Source organism: Hyperolius riggenbachi, chromosome 7 (genome assembly GCF_040937935.1).
Source record: "Hyperolius riggenbachi isolate aHypRig1 chromosome 7, aHypRig1.pri, whole genome shotgun sequence".
Classification (NCBI taxonomy): domain Eukaryota; kingdom Metazoa; phylum Chordata; class Amphibia; order Anura; family Hyperoliidae; genus Hyperolius; species Hyperolius riggenbachi.
The window spans coordinates 171,187,208-171,208,305 of record NC_090652.1 but is presented as its reverse complement, the minus strand read 5'-3'; the positions used below and the strand labels follow the sequence as shown (position 1 = coordinate 171,208,305).

Sequence of the window (21,098 nt, the reverse complement as noted above, 5' to 3'; positions counted from 1 at the left end):
GTTTCCCATTCATAAGACTTTACAGGAGATTATCACTTCCCAATGGCAAAATCCTGGAAAGCCTTTATTCTTTCCCAAATCAGCAAAGAGAAAGTATCCCTTTGCTCAAACAGAAATTGACAAATTAACCAAATGTCCTAAATTGGATGCATCCCTGTCTAAATATTCAAAAGACTCTGATTTGTCCTTTGAGGGCGCACGAGTTCTCAAGGATGTAATGGATAAAAAGGTTGATGCCCTTCTTTAAAAGGATTGGGAATCAGCTGCTTTTGGATTCATTCCAGGTATTTCAGCCACTTGCATTTCACGAAATCTTAGAATTTTGATGGATAATTTAATCGACCAAATTTCTAAAGGAGTTCCCCCTTAAGGATTATGCGGCTTCTCTGCCGGTTGTCCTTAGAGCGGTTGCTTTTTTAGCAGATGCGGTTACCGAACTTATTTGTGTTTCTGCTCGCACTACGGCTCTAATTAATTCTGCAAGAAGGGGCAGTGTGGTTGAAAACCTGGGAGGGAGACCAAACCTCAAAAAACAAGTTGTGTTCCATTCCTTTTGAAGGGAATCTCCTGATCAATTGACAAATAGGAATGTGCAGAGGAAATGGTCCTTTTCTAAAGGAAAGGGTAAAGGGGGATTTACTCTTGGCAAGACTGAACCCCCAAGACCAATAAATGATATACTGCCGGTGGGGGGGGGGGGGGGGGGGGGCGGACTGATTTATTTTCGATCAGACTGGGAGAAATAAAATCCCGATCCTTTTTGTCTTTCAAATTATAAAACCGGGTTATCGTCTTCAGTTTTCAAGTCCCGCCCCCCTCCAGAGGAGGTTTGTGAATCCTTTTCCAGAAGATCCAGAAAAGGCCAGAGGTCTGAAATGGAGATTCAGAAACTTTTAGGAAAAGGAGTTATTGTACCAGTTCCCCAGGAAGAGGAATTCCAGGGGTACTATTCCCACGTTTTTTGGGGCAAGAAAACCAATGGGGAGTTCAGGTTCATTCAAAAATGGATTGAGTGATTTCAGGTTTAGATTTACAAAAAGTTCAGGATGGAAAAGCATTTACACGGTGAGAGCTCTTATTTTAAGGCAAGGAATTATTTGTCTCAAAAGATCTTCAGGATGCCTATCTGCACATTCCCATTTTTCCCAGCCATCAGAGATTTTTGAGATTCGCAATCAAGGCCCATTCTCATATTCGTCATTTTCAATTCCAGGCCCTGCCCTTCGGGATAGCATCAGCCTCTCGGATTTTTACAAAGGTATTAGCGGAGGTAATGAAGGAATTGAGGGTGCAGGGGATATTTATCGTCCTGTATTTGGACGACCTACTAATCTTTGCAGAGACGGGGGACCTGGTCATTTCTCACAGGGACATTGTGATCAAAACCTTTTTCTGGACCTACAAATGCATTGCCCATACCCACCTATGGTGCTAATGCATCCTACCAAACTTGACAGCGTCTGTGCTGAACAGACCTGCCGCAGGTGGGAACTGAGCCAGTGCAGGTTCTATAACTTGGGTATCAACTTCTTATAGCGCCTTCTCTGTCCTCTTGTTCCAGCACTGTCCCCCCCCCCCCCCCCCCCCATTAAAATTGCCGCCTCAAGAGGCTTGGGAAGCTTTTGAATGCTTCTGAAGACAGGCAGCTCCGTACTGTGCATGCACAGTCGTGCGCACAAGTCTCTCAAGGGCTCATGGACGTGTATTCGACCAGTTGGTTGAATACACACAATGGGGGTGACGATACTGAAACGAGTGAAGACCAGAAAGGCTCTATAGGCTCCAGAGCCTTCCCTGTCCATAGGGGTAAGTAAGCAAGTGTTTTTTGTTTGTTTTTAAAGGGGCACTATGGCGAAAAATTCTAAAATTTAAAATCTGTGCAAACATAAACAAATAAGTACTTTTTTTACAGAGTAAAATGAGCCATATATTACTTTTCTCCTATGTTGCTGATACTTACACTAGATAGTAGAAGTCTGACAGCAGCAACAGGTTTTGGACTAGTCCATCTCTCCATGGGGGGATTCTCGGGGATTTATTTATTTTCAAAAGCGCTTAGTGAATGGCAGTTGCTCTGCCCAACTGCCAAAAAGCTGTGTAGCGAGCAGGGAAGCTGGCCAGCATCATTGTTTAAATCCTTTTTAGGGAATATTTTTTTATAAAGAATAAAAGCCTTGCTGAGAATCCCCTATGAAGAGATGGACTAGTCCAAAACCTGTCGCTTCTGTCAGATATCTACTACCTACTGTAAGTGACAGCCACATAGGAGAGAAGTCATTTATGGCTCATTTTACTCTGGAAAAAACGTACTTCTTTGTCCATGTTTGCACACATTTTTACATTTTAAAATGTTCGCCATAGTGCCCCTTTAACCACTTAAGGACCACAGTCTTTTCGCCCCTTAACCTCCTGAGCGGTATGGACGAGCTCAGCTCGTCCATCACCGCCGGAGGGTGCCGCTCAGGCCCTGTTGGGCCGATTTTCGCCAAATAAAAAGGAGCACACGCAGCCGGCACTTTGCCAGCCGCGTGTGCTACCTAATTGCCGCTGCTCTGCGGCGATCCGCCGCGAGCAGCGGCGAAAGAGGGTCCCCCCTGCCGCCCGAGCCCTGCGCAGCCGGACCAATCAGTTCCGGCCAGCGCTAAGGGCTGGATCGGAGGCGGCTGACGTCAGGACGTCGGCTGACGTCCATGACGTCGACGAGAAAAGCGAAACAAGGAGGGCCGCTTTTTTTTTTTATAAAAAAAAAAAACCTCCCGCAGTCGCCCTGGCGATCTTAATAGAACGCCGGGGAGGTTAAGGACCAGAGCCTTTTTCTCCATTCAGACCACTGCAGCTTTCACGGTTTATTGCTCTGTCATACAACCTACTATCTAAATGAATTTTACCTCCTTTTCTTGTCACTAATACAGCTTTCTTTTGGTGCTATTTGATTGCTGCTGCAAGTTTTAGTTTTTATTATATTTATCAAAAAAGACATGAATTTTGTCAAAAAAAATTATTTTTTTTTACTTTCTGTGCTGACATTTTTTAAATAAAGTAAAATTTCTGTATACATTTTTGTCCAAATTTATTGTGCTACATGTCTTTGATAAAAGAAAAAAAACATTCAGTGTATATTTATTGGTTTGGGTAAACGTTATAGCGTTTACAAACTATGGTGCCAAAGGTGAATTTTCCCATTTTGAAGCATCTCTGACTTTTATGAGCACCTGTTAGGTTTCATGAGGTGCTAAAATTCCAGAATAGTATAAATACCCCCAAATGACCCAATTTTGGAAAGAAGACATCCCAAAGTATTCACTGAGAGGCATGGTGAGTTCATAGAAGATTTTTTTTTTGTCACAAGTTAGCGGAAAATGACACTTTGAGACACACACACAAAAAAAGTTTCCATTTCTGCTAACTTATGACAAAAAAAAAATTAAATCTGCCATGGACTCACCATGCCCCTCTCTGAATTTCTTGAAGTGTCTACTATCCAAAATGGGGTCATTTGTGGGAGTGTTTACTGTCCTGGCATTTTGGGGGGTGCTAAATTGTAAGCACCCCTGTAAAGCCTAAAGGTGCTCATTGGACTTTGGGCCCCTTAGCGCAGTTAGGCTGCAAAAAAGTGCCACACATGTGGTATTGCCGTACTCAGGAAAAGTAGTATAATGTGTTTTGGGGTGTATTTTTTACACATACCCATGCTGGGTGGGAGAAATATCTCTGTAAATGACAATGTTTTGATTTTTATTTATTTTTTTACACACAATTGTCCATTTACAGAGAGATATCTCCCACCCAGCATGGGTATGTGTAAAAATACACCCCAAAACACATTATACTACTTCTACTGAGTACAGCGATACCTTGTGTGGCACTTTTTTGCACCCTAACTGCGCTATGGGGCCCAAAGTCCAATAAGTACCTTTAGGATTTCACAGGTCATTTTGAGACATTTGGTTTCAAGACTACTCCTCATGGTTTAGGGCCCCTAAAATGCCAGGGCAGTATAGGAACTCCACAAATGGCCCCATTTTAGAAAGAAGACACCCCAAGGTATTCCGTTAGGAGTATGGTGAGTTCATAGAAAATTTTATTTTTTGTCACAAGTCAGCGGAAATGACACTTTCTGCTAACTTGTGACAAAAAATAAAATCTTCTATGAACTCACCATACTCCTAACGGAATACCTTGGGGTGTCTTCTTTCTAAAATGGGGTCACTTGTGGGGTTCCTATACTGCCCTGGCATTTTAGGGGCCCTAAACCGTGAGGAGAGTAGTCTTGAAACCAAACGTCTCAAAATGACCTGTGAAATTCTAAAGGTACTCATTGGACTTTGGGCCCCATAGCGCAGTTAGGGTGCAAAAAAGTGCCACGCATGTGGTACCGACGTAATCAGGAGAAGTAGTATAATGTGTTTTGTGGTGTATTTTTAAATATACCCATGCTGGGTGGGAGAAATATCTCTGTAAATGACAATCTTTTGATTTTTTTTTATTTTTTTTTACACACAATTGTCCATTTACAGAGAGATTTCTCCCACCCAGCATGGGTATGTGTAAAAATACACCCCAAAACACATTATACTACTTCTCCTGAGTACGACGATACCACGTGTGACACTTTTTTGCAGCCTAGGTGCGCAAAGAAGCCCAACGTCTTATCCACAGGTCATTTTGAGGCATTTGGTTTCTAGATTACTCCTCACGATTTAGGGCCCCTAAAATGCCAGGGCAGTATAGGAACCCCACAAGTGACCCCATTTTAAAGACACCCCAAGGTATACTGTTAGGAGTATGGTGAGTTCATAGAAGATTTTTTTTTTTTTGTCACAAGTTAGCGGAAATTGACACTTAGCGGAAATTGATTTTTAATGGGTTTTTTTTTCACAATGTGTCAATTTCCGCTAAGTTGTGACAAAAAATAAAATCTTCTATGAACTCGTCATACACCTAACGGAATACCTTGGGGTGTCTTTTTTCTAAAATGGGGTCACTTGTGGGTTTCCGATACTGCCCTGGCATTTTAGGGGCCCAAAACCGTGAATAGTCTAGAAACCAAATGTCTCAAAATGACTGTTCAGGGGTATAAGCATCTGCAAATTTTGATGACAGGTGGTCTATGAGGGGGCGAATTTTGAGGAACCGGTCATAAGCAGGGTGGCCTCTTAGATGACAAGTTGTATTGACACTGAAGTGCAGGAAGCGCAGGATGTTCTCAAATCGTGACCTGGACATGGCAGCAGAGAACATGGGCATGTGATTGATGGGTGTCTCAGGGGGTGATTAGAGGGGAAAATAGATGCAATCAATGCACTGGGGAGGTGATCGGAAGGGGGTCTGAGAGGGATCTGAGGGTTTGGCTGAGTGATCAGGAGCCCACACGGGGCAAATTAGGGCCTGATCTGATGGGTAGGTGTGCTAGGTGGTGACAGGAGGTGATTGATGGGTGTCTCAAGGTGTGATTAGAGGGGGGAATAGATGCAAGCAATGCACTGGCGAGGTGATCAGGGCTGGGGTCTGAGGGTGTGTGCGGGTGATTGGGTGCCCAAGGGGCAGATTAGGGTCTGATCTGATGGGTAGCAGTGACGGGGTGATTGATGGATGATCAGTGGGTGATTAGATGGCAGAACAGATGTAAACCATGCACTTTGGAGGTGATCTGAGGGTAGGTCTGCGGGCGATCTGATGGTGTGGGAGGTTGATCAGATGCCCATAAGAGGCAGATTAGGGTCTGATCTGATGGGAGGCAGTGACAGGTGGTGACGGGGTGATTACAGGGGAGAATAGATGTATACAGTACACGGGGGGGAGGTCTGGGGTTGTTCTGAGGGTGTGGGAGGGTGATTGGGTGCCCTAGGCGCAGATAGGGGTCTGATCTGATGGGTTGCAGTGACAGGGGGTGATTGATGGGTGATCAGTGGGTGATTAGATGGCAGAACAGATGTAAACAATGCACTTTGGAGGTGATCTGATGGTGTGGGAGGGTGATCTGATGCCCGTAAGGGCCCTTTTCCACTAGCGCTGGTTGAATCGGAAAGTCGCAAACCGCTAGCGATTTTACAATCGCTACGGTTTCCTTTTTAACATAGGAATCGCGGTAGGTCATTTCCACTACTGCGATTCGTTTTTTACAGGAACGCGAACGCGCGGCGGAACGATTATTGCCGCAATTTTGCTATGCAGTGCTTAGCATAGCAAAATCGCGACCGCAAACATCGGGAAATCGTCGCAAATTTTTGTACTTTTGCGATTCAGCAATCGCTAGCGTTCAGCTTTAACGCTAGCGACTACTAGTGGAAAAGGGCCCTAAGAGGCGGGTTGGGGTCTGATCTGATAGGTGGCAGTGACAGGTGGTGATTGACAGTTGATTGCAGGGGAGGATAGATGTATACAGTACACATGGTGGGAGGGTCTGGGGAGGATCTGAGAGTGTGGGGGGGGGGGTCATCAGGAGCAATCTAAAAAATAGTGTTGACAGATAGTGACAGGGAGTGACAGGGAGTGATTGATGGGGGATTAGGGGGGGGGGGTGATTGGGTGCAAACAGGGGTCTGAGGGGTGCTGTGGGCGATCAGAGGGAAGGGGGGGCAGATCAGTGTGCTTGGGTGCTTACCTGGGGGGCTGCAGCCTACCCTGGTGGTCCCTCGATCACTGGGACCACCAGGGCAGGAGGCAGCCTGTATAATACGCTTTGTATACATTACAAAGCGTATTATACGCTTTGCATGCGGCGATCTGAAGGTTAGTAACCCGCCGGCGCTTCCGAACGGCCGAAGGGTTACTGCGCAAGGGGGGGCGGAGCCTGTCGCCGGCACCTGATCGTGTGACGCGATCGGCGCATAACCACGCCCGCCGATGTTCATATTGCGGTCGTTTGGGCCCAGCCCTTGCTGCCGCCCATCGGCTGTGGGCGGTCGGCAAGTGGTTAAGTCACTTTACATTTACTTTAGGAAATTGCCACTAGATAAAATAGCATCTCAGACCATCTTCAGTAAAAGAACTTTAACTTGCATGCAGATTGTATGTACTGTACTGTAGTGACATATAGAATAATGTAGAAAATGATTCAGGATATCCACTTTTTGCTTTAATTATCCTGGTTTGAGTGAGCATCAGAAATGCTCACTATATATCTTAATATCTCTTTGTATTGGTATGTAGCCCTGCCCTCCCTGTAATGTCACAGCCTAGGCTGCTTAGCTATACATAATTCTCCTCCCAGAACATTCTGGGAGACCGTGTATTTTTAATTCTGGACTCGGGACAGAGTGTGCACAAAAAGATGCATATGCCAGCAGTAAAGATGTCACCACCTGTGATAAATTTTAGACTATACATAAGGGTGGGGAAAGATTTTTACAATGGGCAGACACTGACTAATTTATAAAGTAGTATTGTATATTTTATTCATTATTTTGAGTAGAGTTTTACCAGTATTCTTTTTAATGTTGGCACTGAAAAACTTGGATAACCAAAAGGATGGTACATCAATTTCCTTGCCAGTAGTTCTTTGACTTGTTCTAGAAGTATTAGGGCCCTTTCACACTGCATGTGCTTTGTTCCGACTTCCAAAGCGCATGTTTTTTGCTGATTGTTAGGACACTATGATTAACATAGATGGTAATCATGGTGCCTTGTAAAGGGGCCCATACACCTAACTATTTTCCCGCCGATATACAGCAGATTCAATCACTGTGATCGAATCTGCTGTGAAATCGTTGCGCAAACGCTGACCGAACGATTTCCGTCCGAAATCGCTCTTTCCCGTCGATCCGTCCGTGCGGAAGATTTCACTCGATTGCCGGCGGGTCGGGAGTGTGTCGATAGTGGCGTTCGAATGTCCGATGACCGACGCTAGCGGCAATACATTACCTGCTCCGCCGGCGCATGTCACCGCTGCTACTTCTCTGCTGGGTTCCGGCAGGCTTCACTTCTTTCTGTCCCGACAGGAAATTTAAACAGTAGAGCGCCCTCTACTGTTTAAACTTCCCCAGACAGGAAGTAAAGATGGAGCCGAGCGTGGGGGGAAGACAGCGGGGACCGGGGGACTCTCGCCGGCGGGATCAGGTAATGTATGCAGGGGGGGCAGCGGCAGCTTCTCAGATGGTGAATCTACTCACTGCTGCTCCAGTCCCCCGCTGGCAGCTTTCTGACCTCGGAGGTCAGGGCCGCATTGCGTACATTTTTACGCATTCCCGCTAGTGCAGGAACATTAACATATACATTTTTACGCGTTAGTGGTGCAACGCATACATTTTTGTTCCTGCACTAGCTGGAATGCGTAAAAATGTATGCAATGCGGCCCTGACCTCCGAGGTCAGAAAGCTGCCAGCGGGGTACTGGAGCAGCAGTGAGTGACTACGAGGGCACAGGATGGCTACATGGGGCTGGTAGAAGCCCCAGGTAAGTGAAACTCATTTTTTTTTTTTTGCTTGGACCTTCCCTTTAAGGACCGGCCACTTTTTTTCCATTCAGACCACTGCAGCTTTCACGGTTTATTGCTCGCTCATACAACCTACCACCTAAATGAATTTTGGCTCCTTTTCTTGTCACTAATAAAGCTTTCTTTTGGTGCTATTTGATTGCTCCTGCGATTTTTACTTTTTATTATATTCAGCAAAAAAGACATGAATTTTGGCAAAAAAATGATTTTTTTAACTTTCTGTGCTGACAGTTTTCAAATAAAGTAAAATTTCTGTATACATGCAGCGCGAAAAATGTGGACAAACATGTTTTTGATAAAAAAAAACCCATTCAGCGTATATTTATTGGTTTGGGTAAAAGTTATGGCGTTTACAAACTATGGTGCAAAAAGTGAATTTTCCCATTTTCAAGCATCTATGACTGTTCTGACCCCCTGTCATGTTTCATGAGGGGCTAGAATTCCAGGATAGTATAAATACCCCCCAAATGACCCCATTTTGGAAAGAAGACATCCCAAAGTATTCACTGAGAGGCATAGTGAGTTCATAGAAGATATTATTTTTTGTCACAAGTAAGCGGAAAATGACACTTTGTGAGAAAAAAAAAAAAAAAGTTTCCATTTCTTCTAACTTGCACCAAAAAAAAAAAAATGAAATCTGCCACGGACTCACCATGCCCCTCTCTGAATACCTTGAAGGGTCTACTTTCCAAAATGGGGTCATTTGTGGGGTGTGTTTACTGTCCTGACATTTTGGGGGGTGCTAAATTGTAAGCACCCCTGTAAAGCCTAAAGGTGCTCATTGGACTTTGGACCCCTTAGCGCAGTTAGGCTGCAAAAAAGTGCCACACATGTGGTATTGCCGTACTCAGGAGAAGTAGTATAATGTGTTTTGGGGTGTATTTTTACACATACCCATGCTGGGTGGGAGAAATATCTCTGTAAATGACAATTTTTTAATTTTTTTTACACATAATTGTCCATTTACAGAGGTATTTCTCCCACCCAGCATGGGTATGTGTAAAAATACACCCCAAAACACATTGTACTACTTCTCCCGAGTACGGCGATACCACATGTGTGGCACTTTTTTGCACCCTAACTGCGCTAAAGGGCCCAAAGTCCAATGAGTACCTTTAGGATTTCACAGGTCATTTTGCGGAATTTGATTTCCAGACTACTCCTCACGGTTTAGGGCCCCTAAAATGCCAGGGCAGTATAGGAACCCCACAAATGACCCCATTTTAGAAAGAAGACACCCCAAGGTATTCCGTTAGGAGTATGGTGAGTTCATAGAAGATTTTATTTTTTGTCACAAGTTAGCGGAAAATTGATTTTTATTGTTTTTTTCACAAAGTGTCATTTTCCACTAACTTGTGACAAAAAATAAAATCTTCTATGAACTCACCATACTCCTAACGGAATACCTTGGGGTGTCTTCTTTCTAAAATGGGGTCATTTGTGGGGTTCCTATACTGCCCTGGCATTTTAGGGGCCCTAAACCGTGAGGAGTAGTCTGGAAATCAAATTCCGCAAAATGACCTGTGAAATCCTAAAGGTACTCATTGGACTTTGGGCCCTTTAGCGCAGTTAGGGTGCAAAAAAGTGCCACACATGTGGTATTGCCGTACTCGGGAGAAGTAGTACAATGTGTTTTGGGGTATATTTTTACACATACCCATGCTGGGTGGGAGAAATACCTCTGTAAATGGACAATTGTGTGTACAAAAATCAAAAGATTGTCATTTACAGAGGTATTTCTCCCACCCAGCATGGGTATGTGTAAAAATACACCCCAAAACACATTGTACTACTTCTCCCGAGTACGGTGATACCACATGTGTGGCACTTTTTTGCACCCTAACTGCGCTAAGGGGCCCAAAGTCCAATGAGTACCTTTAGGATTTCACAGGTCATTTTGCGGAATTTGATTTCCAGACTACTCCTCACGGTTTAGGGCCCCTAAAATGCCAGGGCAGTATAGGAACCCCACAAATGACCCCATTTTAAAAAGAAGACACCCCAAGGTATTCCGTTAGGAGTATGGTGAGTTCATAGAAGATTTTATTTTTTGTCAAAAGTTAGCAGAAAATTGATTTTTATTGTTTTTTTCACAAAGTGTCATTTTCCACTAACTTGTGACAAAAAATAAAATCTTCTATGAACTCACCATACTCCTAACGGAATACCTTGGGGTGTCTTCTTTCTAAAATGGGGTCATTTGTGGGGTTCCTATACTGCCCTGGCATTTTAGGGGCCCTAAACCGTGAGGAGTAGTCTGGAAATCAAATTCCGCAAAATGACCTGTGAAATCCTAAAGGTACTCATTGGACTTTGGGCCCTTTAGCGCAGTTAGGGTGCAAAAAAGTGCCACACATGTGGTATCGCCGTACTCGGGAGAAGTAGTACAATGTGTTTTGGGGTGTATTTTTACACATACCCATGCTGGGTGGGAGAAATACCTCTGTAAATGACAATCTTTTGATTTTTTTACACACAATTGTCCATTTACAGAGGTATTTCTCCCACCCAGCATGGGTATGTGTAAAAATACACCCCAAAACACATTGTACTACTTCTCCCGAGTACAGCGATACCACATGTGTGGCACTTTTTTGCACCCTAACTGCGCTAAGGGGCCCAGAGTCCAATGAGTACCTTTAGGCTTTACAGGGGTGCTCACCAGGGGCGTAGGAATAGGCCCTGCAGCCCCTGCGCCCGCGGGGGGGCCCGCTCGGGGCCGTTTTGTGGGTGCTGGAGGGGTGGCAGCATGAGGGGAAAGCCTTGCCCACAGTCGGCGGGGAGAGGGGTAGTTCCCCCCCTCTCCCTCACCTCGGGGCTCTCCCCCTCTGCGCTCCCCTCCAGCTCGTAAGTGTCTGTGGGGCTGTGGTGGGCAGCGAGCGGCGGGCAGATACATACCTGCTTCCGTGCGTTCCATCGGAGACTTCTCCCTCTAGCGGCTGACGTCAATTCCGTGACGTCAGCCGCTAGAGGGAGAAGTCTCCGATGGAACGCACGGAAGCAGGTATGTATCTGCCCGCCGCTCGCTGCCCACCACAGCCCCACAGACACTTACGAGCTGGAGGGGAGCGCAGAGGGGAGAGCCCCGAGGTGAGGGAGAGGGGGGGAACTACCCCTCTCCCCGCCGAATGTGGGCAAGGCTTTCCCCTCATGCTGCCACCCCTCCAGCACCCACAAAACGGCCGCGAGCGGGCCCCGGGGGGGGGGGGGGGGCCCGCTCAGAAAATCTGCAGGGGGGCCCGGTGGGGCCTAGTTACGCCCCTGGTGCTCACAATTTAGCACCCCGCCCACTTGCCAGGACAGTTAACAAACCCCACAAATGACCCCATTTTGGAAAGAATACACAACAAGGTATTCCATGAGGGTAATGGTGAGGTCATTGAAAATCTTATTTTTTGTCACAAGTAAACGGAAAATGACACTTTGTTAGAAAAAAAAAAAAAAATTCTGCTAACTTGTGACAAAAACTAAAATCTTTTATGAACTCACCGTGCACCTCACATAATACTTTAGGGTGTCCTCTTTCCAAAATGGGGTCATTTGTGAAGTCTGTCCTGGCATTTTAGGGTCTCTGCAATCATTACATTATGGCCAGTATTAGGAGTTTCTGCTATACTCCTTATATTGGGTATACGGGTAATGCACTCTGGGCTGAAAGGAAAAATGAACGGCAAACATACCCTTGCTCCACATCAATGGCAGATCTTCCTCCACATCAATGGCAGTGATAACCTCAGGAGAGAGACACCCCGTGCCACCCTACACTCAGGGTGAGCCACCAACTTATGTGACTGGGCCTCAGAACTTTAGTATACAGCATTATGCCTGTAGGATACAGCAATATGCCTGCCAATAGAGATGACTCTGTGTGGCATTAAAGCATCATCATAGGCCCAAATCACATATAAACCGGGGGTGTCCACACTCAAGGGAAATTCAAACATGCCGTCTTATATCGCCAACCCAGGACAGATCAGCAATATCAAGCATGGAAACCGATCCTTCTTGCCACTTTTATGCTTACCCGTTTGGTTTTCAAGCTTACCTCTCCTCTCCCTGCGACAATGTGCGAAAGACCACTGAGTGTGTGCCTACTCCTGTGTCTGGAGTTCCCTAGGTTCTAATAGTGTACCTGCTCGTGGTACCTCTCAAAACACGGCCCTACACATAGGCCAGGCTGGTCAGGACAGCGGGGACAATAATAAACGGTGTCAGTCCTTGTTCCAGCCCTGCTGCAGACACGGCAACGTTTTCTTCGGATGCGTTGACCTGGGGCACACGGAAGCTGATAGGCGTAATGCCTTCCATGCAGTCGGCTAGTTGCATCTGGGGGGGGGGGGGGGGCCCTGGCACCTCCTGGATACAGGATGTCCAGAACGATCTGTTCCTGAAATTGAAGGAAAGATCCAGTTCTCCCAGCCTTACTGTAGAGAACAAAGCTGTTGTAAACTGCCAATTGAATCAGATAAAAAGACACTTTCTTATACCAGCGTCTTGTTTTCCGGGAAATTAAATAGGGCGCTAACCTCTGGTCATTGAAGTCCACCCCTCCCATGTTGACATTATATTCGTGGACGACAAGGGGCTTTTCAATGACCTTAGTTGCCCGTTGAATTTGGACTGTCGTGTCTGTGTGAATGGTGGACAGAAAGTAAACGTCCCTCTTGTCCCTCCATTTCACCGCGAGCAGGTCTTCAGTACGCAAGGCGGCCCTCTGCCCCCGTTCAAGTCTGGTGGTAACGAGCCGTTGGGGGAAGCCCTGGCGACTAGGCCGCGCAGTGCCACAGCATCGGATTCCTTCTAACTTTAAGTGCTGAAAGAGGGCCACACTTGTGTAATAATTGTCCACAAAAAGATGGTACCCCTTCTTGAACAAGGGTGACACCAAGTCCCACACAACCTTTCCACTGCTCCCCAGGTAGTCAGGGCATCCGACCGGCTCCAATTTTGAGTCTTTTCCCTCATAGACCCTAAAACGACATGTATAGCCTGTGGCCCTTTCACAGAGCTTATACAGTTTCACCCCATACCGGGCGCGCTTGCTTGGGATGTACTGTTTGATGCCAAGGCGCCCGGTAAAGCGTAAGAGGGACTCGTCTACGCAGATGTTCTGTTCAGGGATATAAGCATCTGCAAATGTTGATGACAGGTGGTCTATGAGGGGCCGAATTTTGTGGAGCCGGTCATAAGCAGGGTGGCCCTTTTCATGACAGGTTTTGTCGTCGTTGAAGTGCAGGAAGCGCAGGATGGACTCAAATCGTGTCCTGGACATGGCAGCAGGGTACAAGGGAACATGATTTACTGGGTTCGTAGACCAATACGACCGCAGTACATTCTGTTTCATTAGTCCCAAGTGAAGGATAAGGGCCAAAAAGATTTTAATGTCGGAAAGTTGGACTGGTTTCCACCCGAAAGGCTGGGCATACATGCTCTCCGGGTGCTCGGTGATGAATTGTGTGGCTTTACGGTTGGTCTCAACCACAATTAAGTCCAGGAGAACCTGGGTGATGAACAGCTGCAAAAAGTCTAGGGCCGTTCCTAGATGAGCTGTCGCCACCTGGACTCCAGACTGGGCGGTGAAAGGGGGCACTACGGGTGCGGCGGAATCAGGGGATTGCCAATCTGGTTGTGCCAGCACCTCTGGGAGTCTATGGGTACTACGGGCCCGTCTTCTTCTTGGTGGCTGCGATGGGGGTACTACTGCACTTGCCACCGTACCAGTTTCAACTTCCATGCTGACGCTCACCACTTCGCCAGGGTCTACGGAAGCACTGGCACTAAGTCCAGGAGATGCTGCGCTGCTGGTGCCTGCCTCACCAAGAAAACTATCATCAGCGCTAGCACCACCCTGCTGCCCTTGAGGCGGATCCTGCGCCACCTGCGGTCTAACGACTTGGGGTCTGGTACGCCTGGCTCTAGCCGGGACCATAGCCTCGTCATCACTTTCGGTCAAGGAACCACTGCTTTCTACAGGTTCAAATTCGGACCCGGAAGATTCGACGGATGATTCTTCCCAAAAGAACTCATCCGACTGGTCCATGTACCTGTATACCTCGTCATCGGAAAGCCCCCTTCTTGCCATTGTGGATTACTAAATTTATGGGGTTTTCCTCCGAGACTACCCAGAAAAAAAGAGCATCTACCTAGCAAAAAGGGAGTATTTGACAGGTATTGGGGTTGGTGGGAAGTGGGGTCTCAGAGGCAATCAAACAATCACGGGACAATCAAATACAATTACAGCACAATCGAATCCAATCACAGCACAATCAAATCTGATGCACTCGGAAGGTGATGGGGGGAGGGTGGGATTGGGTGTGGCGGGAAGTGGGGTCTCAGGCAATCAAACAATCACGGGGCAATCGAAGTCGATCACGGGACAATCAAATACAATTACAGCACAATCGACTCCAATCACAGCACAAGCAAATCTGATGCACTCGGAAGGTGGTGGGGGGGGAGGGTGGGGTTGGGTGTGGTGGGGGGGAGGGTGGGGTTGGGTGTGGTGGGAAGTGGGGTCTCAGGCAATCAAACAATCACGGGGCAATCGAAGTCGATCACGGGACAATCAAATACAATTACAGCACAATCGACTCCAATCACAGCACAAGCAAATCTGATGCACTCGGAAGGTGATGGGGGGAGGGTGGGATTGGGTGTGGCGGGAAGTGGGGTCTCAGGCAATCAAAACATCACGGGCAATCGAAGTCGATCACGGGACAATCAAATACAATTACAACACAATCGACTCCAATCACAGCACAAGCAAATCTGATGCACTCGGAAGGTGATGGGGGGAGGGTGGGATTGGGTGTGGCGGGAAGTGGGGTCTCAGGCAATCAAACAATCACGGGGCAATCGAAGTCGATCACGGAACAATCAAATACAATTACAGCACAATCGACTCCAATCACAGCACAAGCAAATCTGATGCACTCGGAAGGTGGTGGTGGTGGGGGGGGGGGGGGTTGGGTGTGGTGGGGGGGAGGGTGGGGTTGGGTGTGGTGGGAAGTGGGGTCTCAGGCAATCAAACAATCACGGGGCAATCGAAGCCGATCACGGGACAATCAAATACAATTACAGCACAATCGAATACAAGCGCAGCACAATCGAATACAAGCGCAGCACAGTCAAATACAATGCACTTGGACGGGGATTAGGGGGGGGGGGGGGGTCTGAGGGCGATTTGAGGGGGTGGGGGGTTGATCAGGAGCCTGCACGGGGCAGACTGAGTCCTGATCTGATGAGAGGCAGACACAGGGGGTTACTGATCGCAGATCAGTTAGTGATCGCTGGGGAGGACAGATGTAAACAAAGAGCAGGGGATGTAATCAGAAGGGGGGGTATGAGGGCACTCGAGGGCCTGGGCAGGTGATCGGTTACCCCCGCGGGGCAGTTAGGGTCTGCTCTGATGGGTGGGGAGCTGAGGGGTGATGGACAGGTGATAGACAGGTGATCAGAGGGGGATCAGAGGGGGATCAGGGGATAAGGTAGCTGTATACAGATGTATACAGTATACAGGGGGGTAGTCTGGGATGGGGTCTGGGGGTGATCTAAAGGTAGGGGGGGGGATCAGGGGTGATTAGGTGGCAGTTAGGGACCTAAACTAAAGGGCAGCGTCGCTAGTTAGTGGCAGGTGGGGGGGGGTGGGGGTTTTGCAGGGGTCTGCTGGGGTGATCAGGGGGGGTATGAGGCCTGGGGTGGGAGATCAGGGACTCTGTGGGCAAAAAAAACACGTGTGCTGGCTACTTACAATGTGCTTCCTCCTCGCTAGTGGTCTCTGCAACAATAAGACCACGAGGCGAGGAGGAAGCACGTATAAGGCACTTTGTTTACCTAACAAAGTGCCTTATACTCCCTGATTGGGCAATTATGCGGATTCCTCCGCTCGCCGGCTCTGCTAAGTGGCCGGCGAGCGGAGACAAAATGCCCGAGTAACGATCCCGGGCGGAAGATCGCGTCACGGATGACGCGATCGCTCCGCCCATGCCCTTAGAGGGACCGCCGCCTCTGTGGGTGAGCCGGTCCTTCAGGGCTCCACTTCCCGGCCGCCTCTGTGTGTTAGGCGGTCGGGAAGTGGTTAAAATTGCTGTGCTTCGGCAGTAATCCATTGCCTTTGTATGCTGTGCACTTCTCAGCTCACGTAGAAAATACATTAGTTGATAATAGAAAAGGGGGGCATCCTAAACATAAACGGAGTCTGAAAAAGAATACAAAATCCACTGCCCTTTTATCAATTAGTTGAAAAATAATTGAGAGATAATTCATGTGATATGTTTTATGAAAGCCTCATAATGTTGTGTTAAGGGGGAAAGTACAGTTCTGTCGTGTTGCATGTATGGAACATCCTCCTTCGTCACTAAAAATGTGAATCTTGGTAAGCTGTTTAAATGTATTTTTATTTTGTCTTTTCATAGCGGTTTGAACATTCAGCTAAGTTAAGACGGAAGATCACAACGTATGTGTCATTCCCACTGGAACTAGACATGACACCATTCATGGCCTCTAGGTAAGAATGTTATTCTAACATATTTTTTTAGGTGGGGATCACTAGAGAACCAGGGGAAATGTATTTACGGGGGCTCAGTAGACTACCAGGTACATCTGTATAATGGGGGAGAGGGGACCACTGGGCTACCAGAGAAAATAATGAATGGACACAGTATTGGATAGTTTAATGGGGCAATTTAAAGGGGAAAGGGGCCACATGGGGACATTTTACTAATTTCAGACCAGAGGCTTTTTTTTCACTTCCGGATCAATGTGATTGGCTCACAGTGATCAAGAGGTCAGAAACCAATGAAAACTGCTCCTGACCGATTTATAGAACTCTGCTGTCTTTAGACAGAGAAGATCTGTGCTGGCGGGTTCACACTATTGTGTCCCGTGCTTTGAGCCGCCGGCACTAAACTACGCTGTAAGAACATGCCCGCTGCCTCTGTGTGCACAGAGAGGCAGCGGGCACGTTCTTACAGCATTGGGTAAGACCTACTTATTTATTATCTGCGGCTTGTTTATGGAGACAGGTTGATATCTCGGAGGGTGCATGTCAATACTTTCCACACAGCCATAATATCCTTATTCCACCAGTGCTGTAGCTAATATATTTATTGTAATATTACATGTTATATTCAAGTGGTGTCTGCTGACTAATCTATGCGCTGTATGGTTTTAAATGCTTTTAGTGGTTGTAGGGACAAGTCCCTAACAAACTTTTGGATTATTCAAATAATTTTTGGTGGTCTGCTAGTGATGCATTATAGTAGCCTAGATGGATGCTTTTCTTGTGGTTTAACGAAGGCCTGTTTGTGGCGGTGCATTGCCCAGGGGTCGCACCGCTGCCGCCAATCCGCAGTCTGATCTCGGCCTCAGGAATGCAAGTGACAGTTTCTGCCCAGGTCCAACTATAGCGTAGCCCTCACTGATGAGGAATTACAACCATAAAACCTTTTCCTTGCAGAAAATGGCTTCTGAGTGCAGAAAAGAGATAAAAAAGGATCAATAGTTCAAAGATTTTAGCTCTCACATACTTGAATGAATTTGTTATTGAGCAAAGACCATGAAACTTTAAAAAACTTAAAAAGTAGATTTAAATACAAAATAAAACCTTCATTTTTAGGAGGAGGATAGCTATTTGTTTTTCTCATCACTTTATTTTCACCTATTGTTTCCTTTAACCACTTCAGTACCAGCACCCTCTGCCCCCTTAAGGACCAGAGGGTCCTGGTACAGTAAACCGACGCTTCCCGACGAATCGCCACTAAAATCCGCCGGTCACGCCGCTCTGTCCCCGCCGCAGGCTGCTCTCTCTGCCGTCGTTATGACGGCAGAGCGCTGTGCGCCGATCAGGAGCTTCTTTCATTGGCTCCTGACCCTGTCACTCAATGTAAGCCAATGGGAACGGCCTACAGGAATGACAGGGCCAGGAGCCAATGAAAACTGCTCCTGCCCGGCTCACAAGTGCTCTGCCGTCATAGAGGCGGCAGGGCAGCACATTGCGGCGGGGGCGCGCGGTGAATGGGACGTCGAGTTTACATCCGGTCAGAACCGCAGCACCTCCCGCCTGCCGTAGATTTAAACTGCGTCGATCCGCAGGCAGTTAAAAAGACTTTTCTCCTAAGAATAGTTTGTGTGTCCCCCCCCCCCCCCCCCCCCCCCCAAAAAAATATATATATATGTATCACTCTGATGTCTTATACAGTTTTTGGGAATGTCAAAACTGCTCTGGTACTTAAGGGGGTTTTAAATTGAATCCGAGGTGAGAATTATATGGAGGATGCCATATTTCCTTTTAAGAAATACCAGTTGTCTGGCTATTTTGCTGATCCTCTGCTTCTGTTACTTTTAGCCATAGACCCTGAACAAGCCATGTAGCAGATCAGGCGTTTCTGACAATATTGTCAAAACTGACAAGATTAGCTGCATGCTTGTTTTTGGTATTATTCATACACTGCTGCAGCCAAATAGTTCAGCAGGGCTTCCAGGCAACTGGTATTGTTTAAAAGGTAACAAATAAGGCAGCCTCCATATCACTTTCACCTCGGGTTCACTTTAAATGTTGCTACTAAAGTTGTTCAAGGTGGTAGCCAGATAAGCAAAACCACTTTAAAGGACAACCGAAGCAAGAGGAATATGGAGGCTGCCATATTTATTTCCTCTTAAGCAATACCAGTTGCCTGGCTACCCTGCGGATCCTCTGCCTCTAAGGGCTTGATTCAGTAAACGGTGCTAACCCAGTTAGCACGCCTAAAGACTTTGGGCGTGATAACTAGGGTGCTAACTGGGTCAGCACCGTTTACTAAATTTACATCGCGCGCAAAGTCCCACACTGAAAACTTTGCGTGCCCACAGCGCGGTGTGCGTGAAATGTCGCAGCGCGGTGCGACGAAAATGGTGCGTTGATGCGCCTATAAGGTCGCATTGCATGCGACTTTAACGTCACACCCAATGCGACCTTATAGGCGCATCGGGTGCGCTGTTTTTGCGGTGCGCGCGCAAAGTTTTGCGTGCGGGACTGTGCGCGCGATGTGAATTTAGTAAAGGGTGCTAACCCAGTTAGCACCCTAGTTATCACGCCTAAAGTCTTTAGATGTGAATTTATCATGCCTAAACTAACTTTAGGCATGATATAGGGCTTTTCAGAGGCGTGCTAACACTTAGCACGGTTTACTGAATCGAGCCCTAATTCTTTTAGCTATGAGACCCTGAACAAGCATGCAGCAAATCAAGCGTTTCTGACATTGTCAGATCTGACAAGATTAGCTGCATGCTTGTTTATGGTGTTATTCAGGACACTACTGCAGCCAAATAGACCAGCAGGGCTGCCGGGCAACTAGTATTGTTTAAAAGAAAATAAATATGGCAGCCTCCGTATACCTCTTTCTTCAGTTCACCTTCAAATGGTGCAATGGCAAAAACTATGCTTTCCTGTTAACACTGCTAGCATTTATATCCTAGGAATAATGGGTTTAGTTGGAATTTCTCTCTGCACACAGAGCTCTGCATACTATCCCACGTAGCTACTGTATGGTACTTGAAAACCAGGGGGTTTATTCACTAGCAATAACATGCTCAAGCAGCACAGGTTAATACATGCGCGCGCTGCTCGTAGTTTGGCATGCACTCTTAACTTTAGAGCAATCATTCCCACTTCCACGCAATGTGATAGTCGCGCGACTGCGATACTTTACTAGCATGGCCGCTAGTAGCGGCTGCGCAAGTAAAGTATCATGGTTGCACTACCATCACATTGTGTAGAAGTAGGAAGATAGTTTAAAGCGAAAGCTTGCAAGTTCAGCTCTGCCCCAAAGGCAGAATCTCTGCTACTAGACCTACCTGGACCTGCATATAACAAGCTTTCATTTATTAGTTCATTTGTATCCTATGGAAAACTTCGCTAAACACAGACCTGTTGCTTGGTTTGCAAAGCCGTATTAGATGCTAATGTTTTAACATTGATTTTAGTGGACAGAATACTGAATAGTTTCCTAGATTGCTAATTAGTCTGCACCGTGAATCTGTTCTCAGCGGGTATATAAACTATATGTATAGTAAATAACATACTATGAGAACCACAGGAGCTGTTTCAGCCACACTTTGGAATTGCAGCATTAAATTTCAAAGCACTTTAAAATAACCAGTAATTACTCCTGAACCTGCTGCTAAAATCGCTACAAAAAGCACTTGGCAATTTGCGTTTTGCTATTTCTAGTTGACCACAGCCCTAAATGTGGATTTCACAAATCCACTGTAATTATTATGCCTGGAATGTGATTTTAAACATAGATGTTTGTCTTTTTAAAGGGTTATATTTTTAACAATTCTAATGTTGCGTTTTAGCAAAGAGAACAGAATGAACGGTCAGTATCAGCAGCCGCAAGACAGTTTAAACAATGAAAATAAGTAAGTATAAATGGGCTGCATTTTTCCTTTAAGTTTATTTCTGCTTCACATTCAATTGGTTGTAACATAAGCAGGTATCTTAGAATGTTTTGGACCATTTGTATCGACCAAATCTTTAAGAATTTAAAACTGAGCGAGGTCATAAATTGTGCTTTATATATTTTGAATGTTTCTTGTCCTAACTATTTATTAGCTGAGCAGTGCAAAACATGCTGTCCTCTAAAGAACAAAGCCTTGCTGGACCCAAATTTGGGAGGTGGGGTTT

General features: G+C 46.5%; 1 protein-coding gene across 12 annotated transcripts in view; it reads left to right on the top strand.

The window, feature by feature from the left end:
- Window positions 1-21,098, top strand: part of LOC137524716 (ubiquitin carboxyl-terminal hydrolase 22-A) — a 207,824-nt gene that overhangs the window by 171,838 nt on the left and 14,888 nt on the right. For all 12 annotated transcript variants that reach the window (XM_068244897.1, XM_068244894.1, XM_068244895.1 and 9 more), the window contains 2 exons: window positions 16,849-16,940; window positions 20,771-20,833. In XM_068244897.1, the coding sequence (XP_068100998.1) occupies window positions 16,849-16,940; window positions 20,771-20,833 (155 nt within the window). The remainder of the gene's footprint in view (window positions 1-16,848; window positions 16,941-20,770; window positions 20,834-21,098) is intronic.